At 40.7% G+C, this 18209-nt stretch overlaps 1 protein-coding gene across 1 annotated transcript in view; it reads left to right on the top strand.

Annotated features, from left to right (window-relative positions):
• The window catches only part of Dnah9 (dynein axonemal heavy chain 9), a 315133-nt gene that overhangs the window by 156073 nt on the left and 140851 nt on the right, over nucleotides 1-18209 (top strand). The window contains exons 36-38 of the mRNA XM_076935264.1: nucleotides 2380-2554; nucleotides 7857-8030; nucleotides 8479-8686. Coding sequence (XP_076791379.1) covers nucleotides 2380-2554; nucleotides 7857-8030; nucleotides 8479-8686 — 557 coding nt within the window. The remainder of the gene's footprint in view (nucleotides 1-2379; nucleotides 2555-7856; nucleotides 8031-8478; nucleotides 8687-18209) is intronic.

Genomic DNA, 18209 nt, shown 5'->3' on the forward strand with positions numbered 1-18209 from the left:
AGTTCCCTAGTTGATTTTGCTATTAAAGCCATAGGTATTGGAAGCATGCCGCCCATCTCTTCTGAGCTGTTATCTAATTTCTCCCAGTTTGTTCCCTGAAGATTCTGGCAGCCTGTGTGTCACCGATCATCTTAGCACTCACATAGTAAGGGGTTTTAGTATAATTCATTTAGTAAAGTTTAACTATAAAACAACTTTAGGGTCCCTTCAAAACTGTTTTAGTAGAGCTGGTTCCTCTCCTGCCCCTGGATAAGATCTAGGTGTGAGATATGCAAGGTGTCATATGTGTATAATTGGGGAATTGAGGAAGGTGTAGTGAGATTGGGTGATAAAACTGGTACAAGATTGAGTTATGTGCCAAGATGACTTATCTCGAACAAACAAACACAAAATATCAGAATCAATGGTTACAAGGTTCCTGGTCATTCTTTGGTAATAAATATCCATCTATTCATTTCTAGTCTCTCTCTGTGTCTCTCTGTGTCTCTCTCTGTCTCTCTCTATCTCTCTGTTTCTTTGTATCTCTCTCTCTGTCTCTCTAGCGTGTGCGCGCACGCGCACACACACATACACATGCATTCCATAGTGTACTGAAAACTTAAAGAACCAGACCTTATTGACAATAAAGATTTCTGATTCGGAAGCACTATTCCATGGTGTTCACCCTCACCCAAGGAGGGGCGGTGTTCATCATCTCTTTTCTCCCATATATAAAAGCATCTTCTCACTCCTCATGTCTGAAAGAAGACAATGTAAAGAGAAAAGGGGGGGCATGTCACTTGGCTGGAACTGTGTATCCATGGCTACTATAACTATAGATCTCAGAAATCTAACTCCTTCCTTTGGGACATGTGATTGTTCCTTGTGGCCCTCCTCATCCCTAGCTTCTCCCTAGCTTCACATTTCTTGAAAAATATGTGTCCAACTCCTTTATCCAATCATGTGCTGCTGGTCATGCAAAATTCTACAAGGTGATTCTATAGCCTACAAACAGTACCACATGCATCCAGATCTCACTGGATTCCCAAAGACCTTTTCCTCTCCCTTGCTTTGACAAACTGGAGCTCAGGATGCCTCAGCAAGAAACCTCTCTACAAATGCTCTCAGATCAATGAGCCCCTTGTATTTCTCAGACACCAGAGTTTCCAACTCAGAGCAACCTATCTGAAGCCTGTTCCCTACTTTTCCCTCAGGACAAACCCTCGCCTTCCTGTGGGACATAGGGTATCTGCTGAAAACCAAAGTTTTCACTACAATCACTTTAATCCTCAATACCACTAAGAAGTCCAGAGGTCAGAGTTGCAAATTGGTCCCACCTGGGTTGTCTGGAACATTATTCTGTAGTAGACAGGAGACTGGTATCTTTTATGCTGGTGCCTTATCCAATATAGAGCCAGAGATGATAACATTTTATTATTCTGTCACAAGTATGTATTGAATAAATGATGGATGGATCATTAGGGCTTGGCTTCCTCATTATTCATGGAAGTTATATCTATCATTAGACCACACACATGCTGTTGTAAGAACTACAAACAGATGACAAGCAGCTGCAAACAAAAAAAGTTGGAGAAAGGGGATGTCAGTCAACTTAGAGGCCCAAAGGTGGTAAATGAGTTTTAAGATGGCTGTTGGTAGTGCTGTTTATCTGGTAATAATGGATAACGGTGACTGCCTCCCAGAGCCTAGTAGGACAGCATCCCATTGCAAAATCTAATATGAACTAGCTGAATGTTTACATGATGTTTACTATCCACACAGTTGGAGGTAGATGTGTGTGTGTGTGTGTGTGTGTGTGTGTGTGTGTGTGTGTGTGTGTGAGAGACAGAGAGAGAGAGAGAGAGGTGGCATGAGAGTATGTAACTATATGGCTGTATGAGTGTGTGCACATGAATGTGTGTATGTGTACATTCACAGATGGTGCTGGAGATTGACCTGGGACCATGAGCAAGTTCTCTACCACTAAGCTGCATCCTCAGAATTTAGCTGTCCTTTGGGCTTTGAAGAAATTGCATGATGGGTAAAAATATGAGCACTGGTTCATTTTGTCCCTCACCTGCATTCCCCAGATACTGTGAAGTAAATTTCAATGCAGGAAAAGAAGGTATCAGAGGAGAGATGAGACAAGAAACCTTGTCTCAGAAGACTCTGTCAGGCTCAGTTCTTTAAAGAAAACTGACCCAAGAGTATCTGTGGATAGAGAAGGCCTACACATAATTCTCTGTGTTCCCAAGGAACATAAAACAACAACAACAACAACAACAACAACAACAAAAACCCATGAGCCCTCTGAAACCAATGGGCTTCCATGACTGTAGTTGCATCTCAAGAGCAGAATACCCATGGAATCTTAGACTTGCCTTCCTTCTCTCTCTGCAGATTTAAGAAGATAATACCAGTCCCAGAGCAGAGTATGATCCAGATGCTGTGCTACCTCCTTGAGTGCCTCCTGACAAAGGAGGATATCCCTGCAGACTGCCCTAAAGAAATATACGAACTCTATTTTGTGTTTGCTGCCATCTGGGCATTTGGCAGTGCCATGGTCCACGATCAGGTAAGATGGCACACTGAGATCAAAAACCTGTTGTAGTATACAGCAACAAAAACTGATGCTCCCACAGACTTGGAGGGTAGGCTGCTAAACAGAGGTTATTTGAAATCATCAGAGTAGCTTCTTGCACATTGTGCCACTTAAAGGCATGCATCTCCTGGCAGAAGCCTCACAGACTGAGACAGAGGAGTGTGTGCTGTGTTTGGAGCTATTGCTTTCTGAGATGAGGAGCACACCACTGCTTTTGTGGAAAGCTGTGCAATATTGGGGCTTAGACAACTGCGGGGATGTGTATATGATACTCTGCCAGATGGCTTGGATTTTATAGAAAGGGGTCAAAGGATGTTGTACTATAGAAACCTAAATGAAAGGAATATCTTCAGCCTTCTAGAGATCTTCAGAGGGATTTGGTACTCTGTAGCTAGCCAGACTTCTCCAGGATGTCTCTATATCCCTTAAGCACAGAGAAGGTCAGGCCAAATGTTAACTGTAAGTAGGAAACCAAGAAACATTTACCATTGGTGTTGATCACTGTAACCTCATGTTGTTGATGAATAGAGACATTGACTCAGACAATGACCACAGCATTCAATTCCCTAACCCTTCCTATATCTACAGCCCCTTTCTTTACTTTAGTATGTCAAGACCTAACATATTCAGGATTGTACAAACCAGTGTTTTATAACTGGGTCTAGCTATCATGCAATGTTATAAAGATGTCAAAAACATGGATTATGTGAGCAAATTGTAAAATCCACATTAAAGTGTTGTTAACCACAGGCACAATTCTATACAGACTTGTTTATTATAGACTTATCCACTTGGTATGAATGAAACATTTGGCCAAGACTTACTACTTTCTGTTCCCCACAGTCTTTGGCAACTATTATTTTACCCTCTGCTTCTAGGCAGTTGAATATTTTTATATTTATTATGCATAGAGTCTGTTCTTCCATGTTGAGCTTATTTCACTTCATACCTCCCTGTTAACATCACCCTGTCATGAAAAGATTGTATGTTTGGTATGCTTATCGTAAAATACAACAATCATAATGGAAATCAGAGGAATGGAAGGCGACTGGGAAGCATTTGATAGGCTCATGCATTGACTATGGTGATGAGTTTATGCGTATGTGCTTAGCTCCAAATTCTCTAAGTTGTATCCATTGAATATGTGCAGTTTTACTTATCAATAGGGGGCCTCAATGATAAACTACTGACAATAGGAAAAAAACTAGAAGAAAAAACAAGGAAGCAAAGCAGAAAAAGAAGAGAAACCACTTAGAGATTTGAATTGTAATTGTCAATATTACCTGGGAGACTGTGAGTGAGATATTCAACCAGTCTCTTCCTTGCTCTCCCCATGTGTCCAGAAGATGATGACAGCCACTGGGTTGTTGATGAGGATATTGTTCTAATCATCCAGTGTGGATACTTGGAAGGTACTGAGAATAGGGTTGGCGTGTATACATGCTTGCTAGCAATATTCTCCTAACCTAAATACTCAGCTCTACAGAAGGATTTGGTGTTGTCTCACAACAGGAGGCCAGACAAGCTGTAGTTGCCATTGAGTTATGATTTATTTCTTCTGATCCAGGTTGATAGTGGGGCTAGTTGTATATGTGTATGTGTATGTGCATGTACATGTATATGTGTGTGTACATGCACATGTGTGCACATACATGTAGAGGTCAGAAGTCAGTGTCACATATCTCCCTCAACTGTTCTACAACTTATATTTTGAGACAGTCTCTTACTGTGACCTGATACTCATTGACTAACCTAGACAGACTGGGTGGCCAGTATGCCCCAGAGACCCCCAGCAGTGGGATTATAGGCATATACTTCTGTGCTCAACTTTTGTATGAGTGTGGGGCTTGAACTTGGAGCCCCATGTTTGTGTGGTAAGCACTTGGCCAATGAACCCATCTTCCAAGCCCTCTAGAGCTCTTTTTTTTTTTCAAGAAAACTAAAAAGATTCAGCCTTGCCAGGTATAGCCATATTTGAAGACTCTGGAAAGGCAAGGAGTGAGATCAGAGGAATAAACACTTGGCTCTGTCATGGGGAAAGCTCTTCTTCTAAGCACCAATCCACTATTGCATGTTGCTCACACTTCTGGAGGCAACTCTCACAGGCTCCTGGGAGCCTTTCCCTGATCCCATCCCAGAGTCAGAGGCTTTGAGAGTAGGAAGAGAAAGATGTGTAGGCTGGGAAGTTTGACATCTGGAAGGTTCTGTGCCTGCTCTATCGTCCTTGGGGGCTGCTCTTCAGACTGCTTTGAGGTTTCACTATTACAGTTTCTACTACTACCATGAAACACTATGACCAAAATACAACTTGGGGAGGGAAAAGTTTATTTGGCTTATACGTCATTGGAGGAAGTTAGGACAGGAATTCAAACAGGGCAGGAACAAGAGCAGATGTGGAGGCCCATGGAGGGGTGCAGCTTACTGGCTTGCTTCCCTTGGCTTGCTCAGTCTGTCTTCTTATAGAATTTAGGACTACCCACCCAGGGATGGTACCACCCACAATGGAATGGGCCCTCCTCCATTGATCGCTAATGGAGAAAATGCTGTATCTCATGGAGGCACTTTCTCAGTTGAGGATCCTTCCTCTCTGATGACCCTAAATTTTGTCCTGTTGACACACAAAAGCAGCCAGTAAACCCTTAGAGGCACAATGTGCAGGATGGATGAGACTTGAAAAATTTTCAAAATGCAGAGACCTATGCTTTCTATCAGATACAGTCTCTATCTAGCCTTCCAGCTGCTGGGGGTGCCTGATCAATTTTCCAATCTATGTAGAGGTATTTAAATCCACTCCAGTCTTTCTAAAAGCCTGGAAAAAAGCACCCTCCCCGGTGTCTTAAACTCTTGGAACTATGAACAGCCATTCTGACCCATGGAGAGAGACACAGTAGAAAGCTTTTAGCACCAGGGAGTGCCTGGAATCCCACATAACCTACATTAAAGCCAAACACCAAAGAGTAATGTAAATTAGAGAATAGGAATTTGGCCAGATATTTGCATCAGCACTACCAATGGTGCCTCAATTAACTAGCTGTCAGTAAGACAACACACCAAACAAAAATGGAGCCTATGCCTGTGTGGAAGGTCCAATTAAAAAAAAAAGCAACACGGTACTGGTGAATACTTGGCAACAATCACAGAAAGTAATCCCCTACAGGGACACTGTAGAGAGAGCACAAGACTGGGGGTGAGAACTTATATACACAAAACAGGGATCATTCTAATTAGCCAAGACAATTCAGAGCATTGTGATAACTGAAAATGGTAAAATCAGACCCCAAACTCTATAAATGGGTTGCCAGTAACGTGTGTTACTATCATGTAGTTTAGAGGGCATGTCCAACATGAAGCACATGGGAGACTGGATTTTATAAAAATGCATTCCTATAATGAGCCCCCACAGAGCTGAATACAGAGGGGACCAATGGCTCAGTCAACTGGGGTCACCTTGTCTCTAGAGTGGAAGATTAGAGTAAGTGCCAGATTATGGGGTTGGCAGGAAGACAAATTAGAGTTCTTAGCCTAGCCTGGTCAAGAACTAACCAGATAGATCAAGGATGAGTTGAGGTGAGGGGCAGAAAGGACAAACAGCTTCATTCTTCCTAAAGGCAGCCTCATCTTAAGGTCTCCCTAGAAACCAAAAGGGTCTTCACATACTCTACCCATGAGTTAAAATGGGGTTTTCTCTGGGATTATGGTTAGCAAACAGCAACATCCCCTTAATCTGAATTGAAATCAGAATCAGAACTACACATAAGCCTGTCCATATCTCTGGCCTCTTCCTATTCTCATCTCTTATTCTTGGTTTGGCTTTTCTATTTTGGTTGACTGTTGGGTTCTTATTGTTTTGAGACAGGGTTCTACTCTATAACCCAGGCTATCCCTAAACTCTTGATCCACCTGCCTCCACTTCTGGATCACTGGGATCATATGTGTGTCACAAGGTCAGCCTTCATTCTCATTTTGAAACAAAAGAATTACATCTATTACTTAGAAGACAGTAAATGAGTAGTAAAATCAGGATCCAGAATCATTCCACCACACCAGCCCCATCACTCATCTAGTCTTTGAATACTGACTGTCTCTGCCTCACCCTCCCTGGGTGTCCCCTACAATGGTCAGTCCATCTTTTCTATGATATTTCCTATGTCTGGGTGTATGCAGTGTGGTTTTGCTGTGCTGGATAGTTGCTAAGTCTCAACTTGGACACAGTGGAGTGCATGGATGTTCAGCTCTATCTCTAAGGGGTTTGTGCTTTATATCAAGGCATGGAAATTGTAATGCACAACCTATTATTTCTGTCAGAAAGACCAACAGGCTTTATCTCTTCTGCTGTTTCTGGATGTCCTATTAGGTCTTGAAGGAAGCTTTTCTATGGCTCTTTTCTAAAGCCTTTATCTTTACAGGACAAAAGTGAGACCCAGAAGGGTGTGACTAGCCTCTGTGGCTCTTCTTGCTCAACTGCTCTGTGTTTTTGTTGTCAGCCTTTATTTAGGTCATGAAATTGCTCATTCTCAGATGTCTGGGAGGATTGAAAGTGGTTTCTCTCTTCAGGAGGTCATGGTCCATACTTGTTCCAGTGGTCAAGGACCCCTGCCTCCTCTGTGTTTATGTACCTTCCCCCTTTCAACCCTCTCTGCTCTTGGGGAGCTGTAATGCATTCCAGTGCCAATGTTGTAACCACACTGTCAAGCAAAGCTGCTTATATGTAGTCATCTTACTCCATTTTCTTTGTACCACATGCTAGATTATTTATAAAGAACAGAAATTTGTTCAGCTCTTGGTGCTGGAGACTGCACTTATGAAAGCCTGGCACTGCACCTGCTTTCTTGATATGTCACAACAGGGCAGAGGGCATTCCATGGATGACAGAGCAAGTATGCTAGCTTAAGTCTCTCTTCTTTGAAAGTTACCATGGAGGTCCTGCCATGTGGTTCATCTCACCCCAATTCTCCTTCCCATGGAAGCCCCATCTCTAGGTACCATTACACATGACTTGAGACATTAACTTTTCAGCGTATAAATGCTAGGACACATTCAAATACTATCAACTGCCAGATGGCAACCTCTGTCTTAAGGCATCCCTTGCCTTCTGGTCCTAGACAGGGTTGATGTTCCAGAAGCTCTGTCATTCTAGGCAACTGCTCCATCCTGTACACACATGTAGGCAGGAACTCTTTGTGCCCCTACCTCAAGGTCTATCAGTGCCAGAGCTACCTGCATGGGCCCCTTGGACTCTGTTGGATCTGTACCCTGACCAGTTTTGTCTTTGCAGCTTGTAGACTACCGGGCAGAGTTCAGCAAATGGTGGCTGACTGAGTTCAAAACAGTCAAGTTTCCTTCCCATGGAACTGTCTTTGACTACTACATAGACCCAGAAACCAAGAAATTTGAGCCCTGGGCCAAGCTCATCCCCCAGTTTGAATTTGACCCTGAGATGCCTTTGCAGGTAAATGGGAATGGCCAACCAATGACATGGTGCCCATGATGGTGCTCAGCAGCGACCCCTGTTGGTATCGAGTGCTTGACCTTGCATAAACCAGTTGGTTGCCAGTTGTATTCTTTTTCAAATCATAGGTGTAATGAAGCCACAAGTTCTCCTACAGGAAAGGAAGCAAATAGAGAACCCAATGAGCATCATTAGGGACAGAGGACAGGAGATGGAAAGGCCAGATGATACTGTAGTCCCTTTGGAGATGCCTTAGAGAGTCAGAGGACAGTCTTTATTGAACTTTAGGGTGCAATAACAGTGGGTTTGCAAGGTGGACAAACAGTAGATATTATGAAAGATACTCAGACCAATCCTTATTAGGCAAGCTTCCCTATGACAGAATCTCCTCTTCTGGAATGTCCCAGAGCATAGTGTTGTGTGACATGCCTATCACATTCTGTTCCAGGCTTGTTTGGTACACACAAGTGAGACCATCCGTGTGTGCTACTTCATGGAGCGTCTCATGGAATGGAAACGGCCGGTTATGCTGGTCGGCTCTGCAGGCTCAGGCAAGTCTGTGCTGGTGGGAGCAAAGCTGTCCAGCCTTAACCCTGAGGAATACATGGTGAAGAATGTGCCCTTCAACTACTATACTACATCGGCAATGCTGCAAGGTAAGCAGCCCCAGGGCCTGGGATATGAGGCACTAAAAGGCTAGCAGAGCTTCCATGATATCAGGGCTGGACCTCCATTGTCCAGAGCACTGCTTCCTCCCTCACCCCACATATGTCTGTCCCTTGTCCCCAACAGCCCTTAACAACTGCCTCTTTCTATCTTTGTTCCTGTGCCCTATGACCTGTCAATTTCCATCAGAATAATCCTATAGTTTCGCAGCCATCCCAGCACCATATAGAGGTCTGCATGGGGTTATAGGCTCAGGTGCTAGAAGCATCTACAGATATTACTTCAGCCATTCCTCAAATCTGGTAGATTGGATCAGAAGCTCAGATTAGGAAACTGGATATGTTAATTCATACCAAGAAAAGCCTCATGCATCCTGTCTTCTGAATTTGCTTCGGGTCAGTGCTGAGCTAACCATTGGTGTTCATTCATTGGCTCTGAGTGGAGGTTGGCTCAGTGCAGACCTTCTCCCTGTGCTAATCACTTTTCATTGGTCCTTTCTTATAAGAAGGTCTCAATTTATGAAGAAATACTCTACACATTAAAGGAAAACATTTCTAAGATTTGAATGGTAGCACAGGTTTGTAATTTCCACACCTGGAAGCAGAGGCAAGAAGGGCAACCCAAGTCCATCACCAGTGTGGACTACAAAATGAGTTTACACTGAGCTACAGAGGAAGTCCATGTCTCAGAAAACAAAGCAAATCAAGCATATTTTCTTTAGAAGATACATCCAAAATAATACTTTAGCAAAATAAAGGTAGAAGTGGGATTGGAGGAGCAACTTCACCCCGTCCTGCCAATTATAGCTGTTACAGTTGTAGAAAGCTTATACACACACACACACACACACACATACACACACACACACGAATACACACTAAACACAGGCATGCATAACACACACACAAACACACAGACACATACATGCAAACACACACATGCATACATAGATAACAGACACACATACACATGCACACCCACAAGCACGCATACACACACACTAAACACATAGACATAAATGCAAACACACACATGCATACATACAAACAGATACAGACAAACACATAAAACACACAGACATGTACTCATGCATGCACACATACAAACACAGACATGAAAAGCTACAATATAGGTATTTAGAGAGATGATGCTTGTATACCTGACAATGAGTGATATTCTGACCTAAGTCATCATCATTTTGCTTGACACTTGATAACTTTAACTTTTCTGGGTGATAAGCTTTTTTGTTTGTTTGTTTGTTTGTTTTTTTGTTTTTGTTTTTTGAGACAGGGTTTCTCTGTGTAGTCCTGGCTGTCCTGGAACTCACTTTGTAGACCAGGCTGGCCTTGAACTCAGAAATTCTCCTGCCTCTGCCTCCCAAGTGCTGGGATTAAAGGCGTGCGCCACCACTGCCCGTCGTGATAAGCTTATGCCTGTGATGGAAATACTCTCACCACAGCCCATTGCAAGATACTAATACAATGTGGGAGAACATGGTGTCACTGGGAAAGAGATGCCCCACCATGCCCACTGCTCCATACCTCTCAGATCTAAACAAAGGAAAGACCCTCCAGGGCATAAGATGAAGGTAAAAAGACAGCAAACTCATTAAGGTGTGAGTTTTATGGTTTTATCCCATTATTATAGTTACATATAAGTTTATTCTTTTTAAATAATGGTCTTATTGAACATGCAGCAAGTGCTAGGAGAAATGGTTCTGCCAACAATTGGAAAGGGGAAAGCTAGACACCTGGTATCAAGGGGAAATGAAGCCTTGAATGACACCTATGAACTCCTGAGACAGCCACCTGCACTCACTCAACAAAGAGGCAAACTAGTGCAGTCACTGTGCAAACGCCCTAGTCTGACAGCCCAGTGTTCAGCTGCAGCTAGGATGGAAGGCGCTGTGGATCAGGAAGACTAAAGCACGTGGCTTAGCTACACAGGCAGCATATTGGCAGAAACATTGGTTGTTTACAATGGGCTTGCAATGGTGAGAGAGGAGATAGATATAGCCTAATTATTCACATGGTGGGGTCATTTGCAGAATTACAGACAGAAAGTTTCACAAAGGTGAAGTTGGAATTATTTCCATAGCATTGTCAAGAGACAAAAAGGGAGATACAGGCCAGTGTGTGTACCACTTTCTACATGATGATTTAAAAGATATATGTATAATATTTCTTTTATAATTTATCTACCATATATTATATATTTCATATACAAATATATGATGCATAAGAAATATAAGATATATATGTATACATACATATACACCCACACACATTCATGTATGTATGTATGTATATAAATTATATGGGGCTGGAGAGGAGATTCAGCAGTTAACAGCCTGTGCTACTCTTGCAAGAGGACCCAAGTTCAGTCTCTAACTCCCACATTAAGTGGCTCACAACAACATGTACTCCCTGGTCTGGCCTCCAGACGTGCTTGTACTCATGTGTACATATACACACATACAAGTGGGGGGTGATAAAATGTTTAAATAATTTTTTAAAGAAATAGAAAAATATACTACAGAATGCTCTTAACTTACAGAAGCTTATTATACAATGGCTATACACCATGACACATATAGATTATCTCCAGAAAGATGTATAGGAAACTGGTAACTGCAGTTGTCCCTGCCATGGGGGGAACCAAACACTGAGAGCAGGATGGATCATTATACGTTTCTTAACGTATTAAATATTTCAAGAGTGTAGAAAAGTAAAGACTATGACATAACAGATGCCCATTTACCAGTGCCCAGATTCAACAGATGGTAGCACACCTGCCTCCTCCCCACTCCTTATTAATGTGAATTCCAAAGCCAGTATGTTCAGTTAAACCCTTATACCCACCTGTAGTTATAAAACACACAGTGCTCTTGTATACATTTAAGCTCCATGTTATACTGTTCTCTTTGGCAACTTACTTATTTTAGTCCGTGCTTTGATACATGAAGATCTATGTCATTCATTTCCACTCCTGCATAGAATCCTGTTGTGGGGATAAATCACAGCTCTTTATCCAACATCCTACTGAAAAGGAGCATACATCTCTTTTTAAATTTTTATTAGTTCTTTAAGAATCGTGTACAGTGTGTTCTTGTCATATTCACATCCTACCCAACTCCTCTCAGATCTATCTCTTTCCCTGACTACCCAACTTCATGTCTTCCTTTCATTTATTTTAACCCAGGGCGTATTTGTGCTGTCCAGATATTAGATGCATGGCCTCCCATTGGAACATGGTCAGCTTATCAGGCACCACAATCTTAAAGAAAACTGCTCTGCCTCTCCCAGCAACTATCAATTGCCAATGGCTCCTCAGCTATGGGTGGGACTTTGTGCCTACCTCCCCTATCCATTTTGCAACTTGGTCTAGCTCGAGCTTGCACAAGATTTGTCCATGCTGTCACGGCTGCTGTGAATTTATATGTGCCCTGCTGTGTCAGAAGACTCTATATCCTTGTAGTCATCCACTATCTCAGGCTCTTACACTGTTACTATGCCATCTTCCACTGTGATCTCCAAGCCTTGGGGAGAAGAGGGTGTGATGCAGATGTCCCATTTATGGTTAAAGATACATTCTCTTATGCTTATTCTCTTATTTATGGTAAGATACATTCTCTTATGCTCTGTATCTGGACCAGCTGTGCATCTTTGTGTTCATTGCCACCTATTGTAAGAACAAACTTCTCTGATGACAACTGAGAGATACATTAACCTGTAATAATAAGTCATTGGGAATAAGTGAAATACTATATCCATTTAGAAGAATAGTAGTAAATTCTCCCCAAGGTCTATGACCTATATAGCTGTAGGTTTCTAGCCTGAAAATAGTGCCAGATATGTGTTTCATCTTGGGGAGAAGAATTAATTCCAATCAATTAATGATTAGTTACTCCTATGATATCCCCACACAAGAGTGGGTGTGTCTTATGGAGCCAGTTATTACTGTAGCTCTCAGGGTTCACAGCTAGATAAAATTGGTAATTACCTTTCTTCTCTAGTATTGCCCATGGAACCTTCCAGAACTATGAAAGTTAGAGCAAGCAGGGATAAAATTTGACATGTCTTCAAGTTCTCTGACTCCAGTGCGTAGTGTTCTTACCAGTAGGCTTTTACCATCAAGTCTCAGAGGGTAGTTAAGAGCATTAGTAACTGCTTGTAATGTTTGGGGATCTGTGAACCTCACTGGTCAACAACTCCGAAAAGACAGCCCATTTCTGGCCATTAAGATTTTTGTTGGTTAGCCTGTGGTGTCAACTATGGGCACTGTCGCCCCTTAGGGTAACCCTACTTTAACTATTTATATCTATTATACATAACTATATTTCCATATACTAGGAAGTGTCAACTATAGTAGGCTTCCATATATATTTTTGGAAAGGACCTTAGTGTTATTTGTTACTCTATATTCCTTTTTCTACACTCCCTTCCCACTTGCTACCCCAAATTCCTATTAAATTATTACCTCTTAACTCTTTATACAACTAACTGCCCCCCACACTGACTTCTTACTAATGTTCTGGTATCTCTGTGTATCTTAAATGAAACACACATATCTGAAGGTTCAAAGTTATCATCCACAAGAGAGAAAAAAAAAAGTGCAATGTTTGTCTCCCTGGATTCTACCTCACTCAGAATGAGGATTTCCAGTTTTATATCCTGCTTTCCCTTCCCATTCCTCATGGACATCTAGGCTCTTCCCATGACCTATCTATTAAGAGCATAGCAGCAGTGAACACAGATGGGCAAGTATCTGTCTTAGGGTATATTTTCAAGGATACATACACTCCTCTGAGTATATGTGCAAGGATGGTATATCTGGACCATGCAGATCTGTTTCTAGATTTTTGGGGAACCTTCACTCTGATTTCCCTGGTCTCTGTCCCAACCAGCAATGATTAAATATTCCCTTTACCTTAACCCTTGCCAGTATTTATCGTCATTTGTGGGTTGATTTTTGTTACTATTTATTTGTTTTGTTTTCATTTTCCCTCATCCATTCTGACTGGGTAAGATGAAATTTGAAAGTAATTTTAATTTGGATTTCTCTAATGGCTACAGATGTTAAGACATTTTAAAAAAAATGTTTCTTGACCATTTGTGTTTCATCTTTTGAGAACCATGTTTAGTTTCATGTTCCATTTTTTTAAATCGGGTTGTTTGTTTTCTTGTTTCATTTTCTGAGTTCTTTGTGTATTCTAGATACTAACCCTCTGTCAGATGTATAGCTGGTAAAGAATTTTTCGTATTTTACAGGATTCATTTTAGGAAAGGTTTTTATTGAGTTATAACAGATGTAATAAGTTACATATTAAAAGTATAATCCTTCGTAGGGTTTGAAATATCTACATACCCATAAAACCATTGTCATTATTGAAATACTGAACACACCCTCCTCCAGGCTCCCCCATGTCCTTTGATAATCCATTACTGTCTCTCTTTTCACCCTGCCCTATGCCAGACATCTACTGCTCTTCCTTCAGAGCTGATGAGTTTGTATCTTCTATTATTTTGTAGATTAAAATAGCATATATGCTCTTTTCTTACTTGTCTCCTCACTCAGCTGCATTTTAGAATAACCCATGTTGTTCAATGTCAACACTTCATTTTTTCACTCTTGAATAGTAAGATAAAATTTGTAAAATCACTCCAGATGATTTCTAACAAACAACTGCTTAGTAGGGGGAATCTATTATTATAATAATATTAGGGGAAAATGTCTGTCAAAGTTAAGAGTCTACATTATACCATCCTTCCTAAGCCACAGCTGCCAGAATCAAAAGAGCATAAACAAACTTTTCTTACTTAACAAAGAAGCCAAACAAAAAGTATTCTGTAAAAAAAAAAAAAAAAAAGCTAATATTTTCGGAAGAGATGTTCTTGCTTTGAAATAAGGAATAACCCCACCTCACAGGCCAATCCCAAGGGATCTTGGGAATGTTTTGCAACTTACACATTGTTCTAGCCCACTGGATGTTTTTTTTCTCCACAGCAGAAGCTCTTATGTAGAGAAGGCAGCTGCTGACTGTACCTGCCTCTCTTTTCTCTCAAGGCATCCAGTACTGGTGACTTCATTGAGTCCTCTTTGAAGTGACTGAAATGCAAATGAAGAATGTGCTTCAAGCTTTCCCACAGCTCACATAGCTGTATAGACAGCACAAATTCAATGTTAATGTAGTCAGCCTTATGCTAAGAGCTCCATCCCCACCCCCTTTAGTTTACTCAATCCCCCAGCCCATCCTGTAATGGATTACTTCATTGGTAATGCTTTTGGCTGTATGTAGCAGAAAACCTAATGATGGTAGCATAGAAAACACACACACACACCAGGAAGTACAAAGGTAAACATTTACAAACTTTAGATCCATTGTTTAATGATACCAGTATTAAATATTTGTTATTCCCCTGGCTTATCATTCAAGATGACTAACTGGCTTCTGCTTCATTCATTGTATTTTCATTCCAAAGAGGGAAATAAACAGCTGTGACAAGTGAATCGAGACAGCCTGGTCTGTATGGGGCAACCCAATATAGATGGATACGTGGATGGATGTGGATGGATTCATGGATGGATAGGGAAATGGGCAGAACCTCATAAGTTTGTACATGTGTCTCATTCTTCACACTCTGGTCACCTCAGCTAGAAAGCAGCAAAGGAGAATGAAGTCGAGAGCCATGAGAGTCACAGCTCTGATAGTAATTTTCTTTCTCATAAGATGAGCACACAAGACTTAAAGTTTTAAATGTGTCTCTTGTCAGAGTTAATAGCAAAGTTGTCTGATTTTGTCAAACTATATAACCCTTCTATTTTGATACCCTGTAAGGCATGTATCTTTATCTTCATAGTAGAATGCCTGCAGTGTTCTCCGATCTTTCTTTTTGACTGAGACTATAACAGGACGCCCCCCCCCCCCTTATCCTTTAACAAGCTACTCTCCTTTCCATGTACAGCCATGCTGGAAAGGAAGGCTACAGCTATAGGTTGCGGTCTCTGTTCTCCATCCCATCAGACTCTCCACAAACCAGCTGTATAGTTTTATCTCCCTTGGCTAAACAAATGGTTTATCCTTGGGTTCTATCACAGATCACTGTGATAAAAGGTCATTTTAGCTTTATTTTAATATCTTCTCCATTGAAAATTATTGTATATCTTTATATCTCCTTTGTGAATAACTATGACCTTCAAGAATTTGTCACCTGAAACAAGTTTTTGTTTAGAAGAGGTAGGATTATTTATACTGCTTGTCTAAGAAGTTGTGGTTACTGGAGTTAAACATAAATTTAGCTCTGAGCTTTCAAAAAGGTGGTTTATAAAGGCAAATGTGAGATAAGTTTCATGGGTTATGATAACTACATCATCTTAGATTACTGTGACAAATGTCTCTCTTTTCAAATTCCTTTATGGTCCCTTTCAGTCTTTGTTTTAATAGATCTGTTTCTGTGTCTCCTCCATTGGCTCTCTTTTCATTCTTTTTCATTCTTTTCATTCTTTTTGAAAATGTGAATAAGTTTTTTTTAGTTCTAAATCAGATCAATAATCACTTTAATTGTCAATGCTGTAAATACATCTGTTAAAAGAAGAAGAAATGAATCAAAAAAAAAAAAAAAAACAAGACCCAACTATATGTTATTTACATACAAACACTCTCAACTGGACATGGTGGCATTCATTAACCATAGCTAAAAAGATATTAGAGTAGTCATTTTCGCTTCAGATGAAATGTGAATACGTTTTTTAAAATAATAAGATTTGTAAAGAGTCAGAGACTGATCAAGATAGAAAAGGGGGAGTAAGGACCCGTTACTCATTTTGGTGAAGGTCAATGGACTGAGAAGAAGCTGGCTGAACCTCATGCTAATGGTAACCCTGTATTCTCTTATTTGACTGAGATTTGAATTATTAATTCAACAAATACTTTAAAGCTTAACTATACTAATTAAAGAAAAACTCAGATGTCTGAAAGTGTAAGACAAGTCTCTGTAACCTGCCCATTAAAACTTAAGGTTACTGGTTACCTTAAAAGATCTACTCAAATCCCTGCCTCAAAGGAGTGCTGTGCTTACACTGCTATAGGTAGATAGCTCTCCTTATTCCACATCTTCCTAAAAGGAAAATGATGCAAATTAATGCTAGGTCATCTGCAATCCATCATCTAGTGAGCAAGAATTCTGCTTGGAATTGTAAGTGATTCAAAGCACAATGAAACTATGAACCCTACCTTCAGACAACGGAGAAGTCACCACATAAATTATGAAGCACAGCACAGTCATTAAAATCATGTTTCAAAAGCATCTTTATTATCAGATGGAGAAATTTGCCATAGAGCCAGACATGATGGCTTACATTTGCAATCCCAGCCCTCCAGAGGTTGAGGCAGGAGGCTTTTTAGTTTAAGGCAAGCCTGCACTTTATACTAAGATTCTGTTGCCAAAGAAACTGAAAATAAGTATTATATAGTACATTACATGAAAACTGAAATATAGATATATAAGCAGTATGTTCAAAGAAATTATGGTTTATAGAGATCCAAAAACCTAATAAAAGCAAGTATCTTGAATAAAGTACAGGACACAAGAATGTTGAAGGAATTGCTAACTGCTAGGTGAAAAAAAAAATTTGGCCAATTGTCACTTTTGTCACTGTGAATTTTTATGCATTCTAATCTTTCCAGAATGAATATGTATGATTTTTATAGTCATGCAAAGCAAGCTATTTCTTGAAAGAATACATCAAAAGACCTTACAGATACAACCAAAAAGTTTTAACATATGAAAAACTTAAATAATCTGAAAGGAAAATAGTTCAAACACAAGTACACAAATCATGCGATTGCAAGGAACGCCATGATTAATTATTGATGCTATCTATAAGAAATATGGAGCAGGCAATGAGCTGAGAATTTCTAAAGGCAGAAAGCAGCTTCGAGGCCTGTGCAGACTTGGTTGGCAGCTGTGGTTTCCTGAGAGTCTGCAACCGGGCAGACTTGAGGTAAAGCCCTTGCTTTGCCTCTTTGTAGTCATTTGATCTTGTAAGAACCACTTGATTTATCTAAAACTCAGACTTCTTTCCTGAAATAATTTTGAGAAGTAAAGACAGTTCATCAGGGGAGGGGGCTCTAAGATGATTAGTAACACAGTGCATGTCAACTGCTTACCACATCAGGTCTCTGGCATACCATACAGGTGTATGAATGCATCACTCTTGAATCTAGATACTGGAGAGCCAGAATGGTCAGAAGCAACCCAGAGAGGGTGAGGCTAAAGGCACAGGGAGTCACTCACCCAACGTGGTAGTTAATATTTATTGTGAAGTTGACAGAATATAGATTTACCAAAAACATAAACATCTAGACATATCAATAAGAAATTTTCTAGAATGAGTTAACCTCCTGAGGTAGGACAACCCACCCTACACATGAAAGGCACCATTCTAAGGGCATGGGTCTTAGCCTGGATAAAAAAATAAAGCAATTTTACCTCTCTCTCTGCTTCCTGATGA

Source organism: Arvicanthis niloticus, chromosome 6 (genome assembly GCF_011762505.2).
Source record: "Arvicanthis niloticus isolate mArvNil1 chromosome 6, mArvNil1.pat.X, whole genome shotgun sequence".
Taxonomy (NCBI): domain Eukaryota; kingdom Metazoa; phylum Chordata; class Mammalia; order Rodentia; family Muridae; genus Arvicanthis; species Arvicanthis niloticus.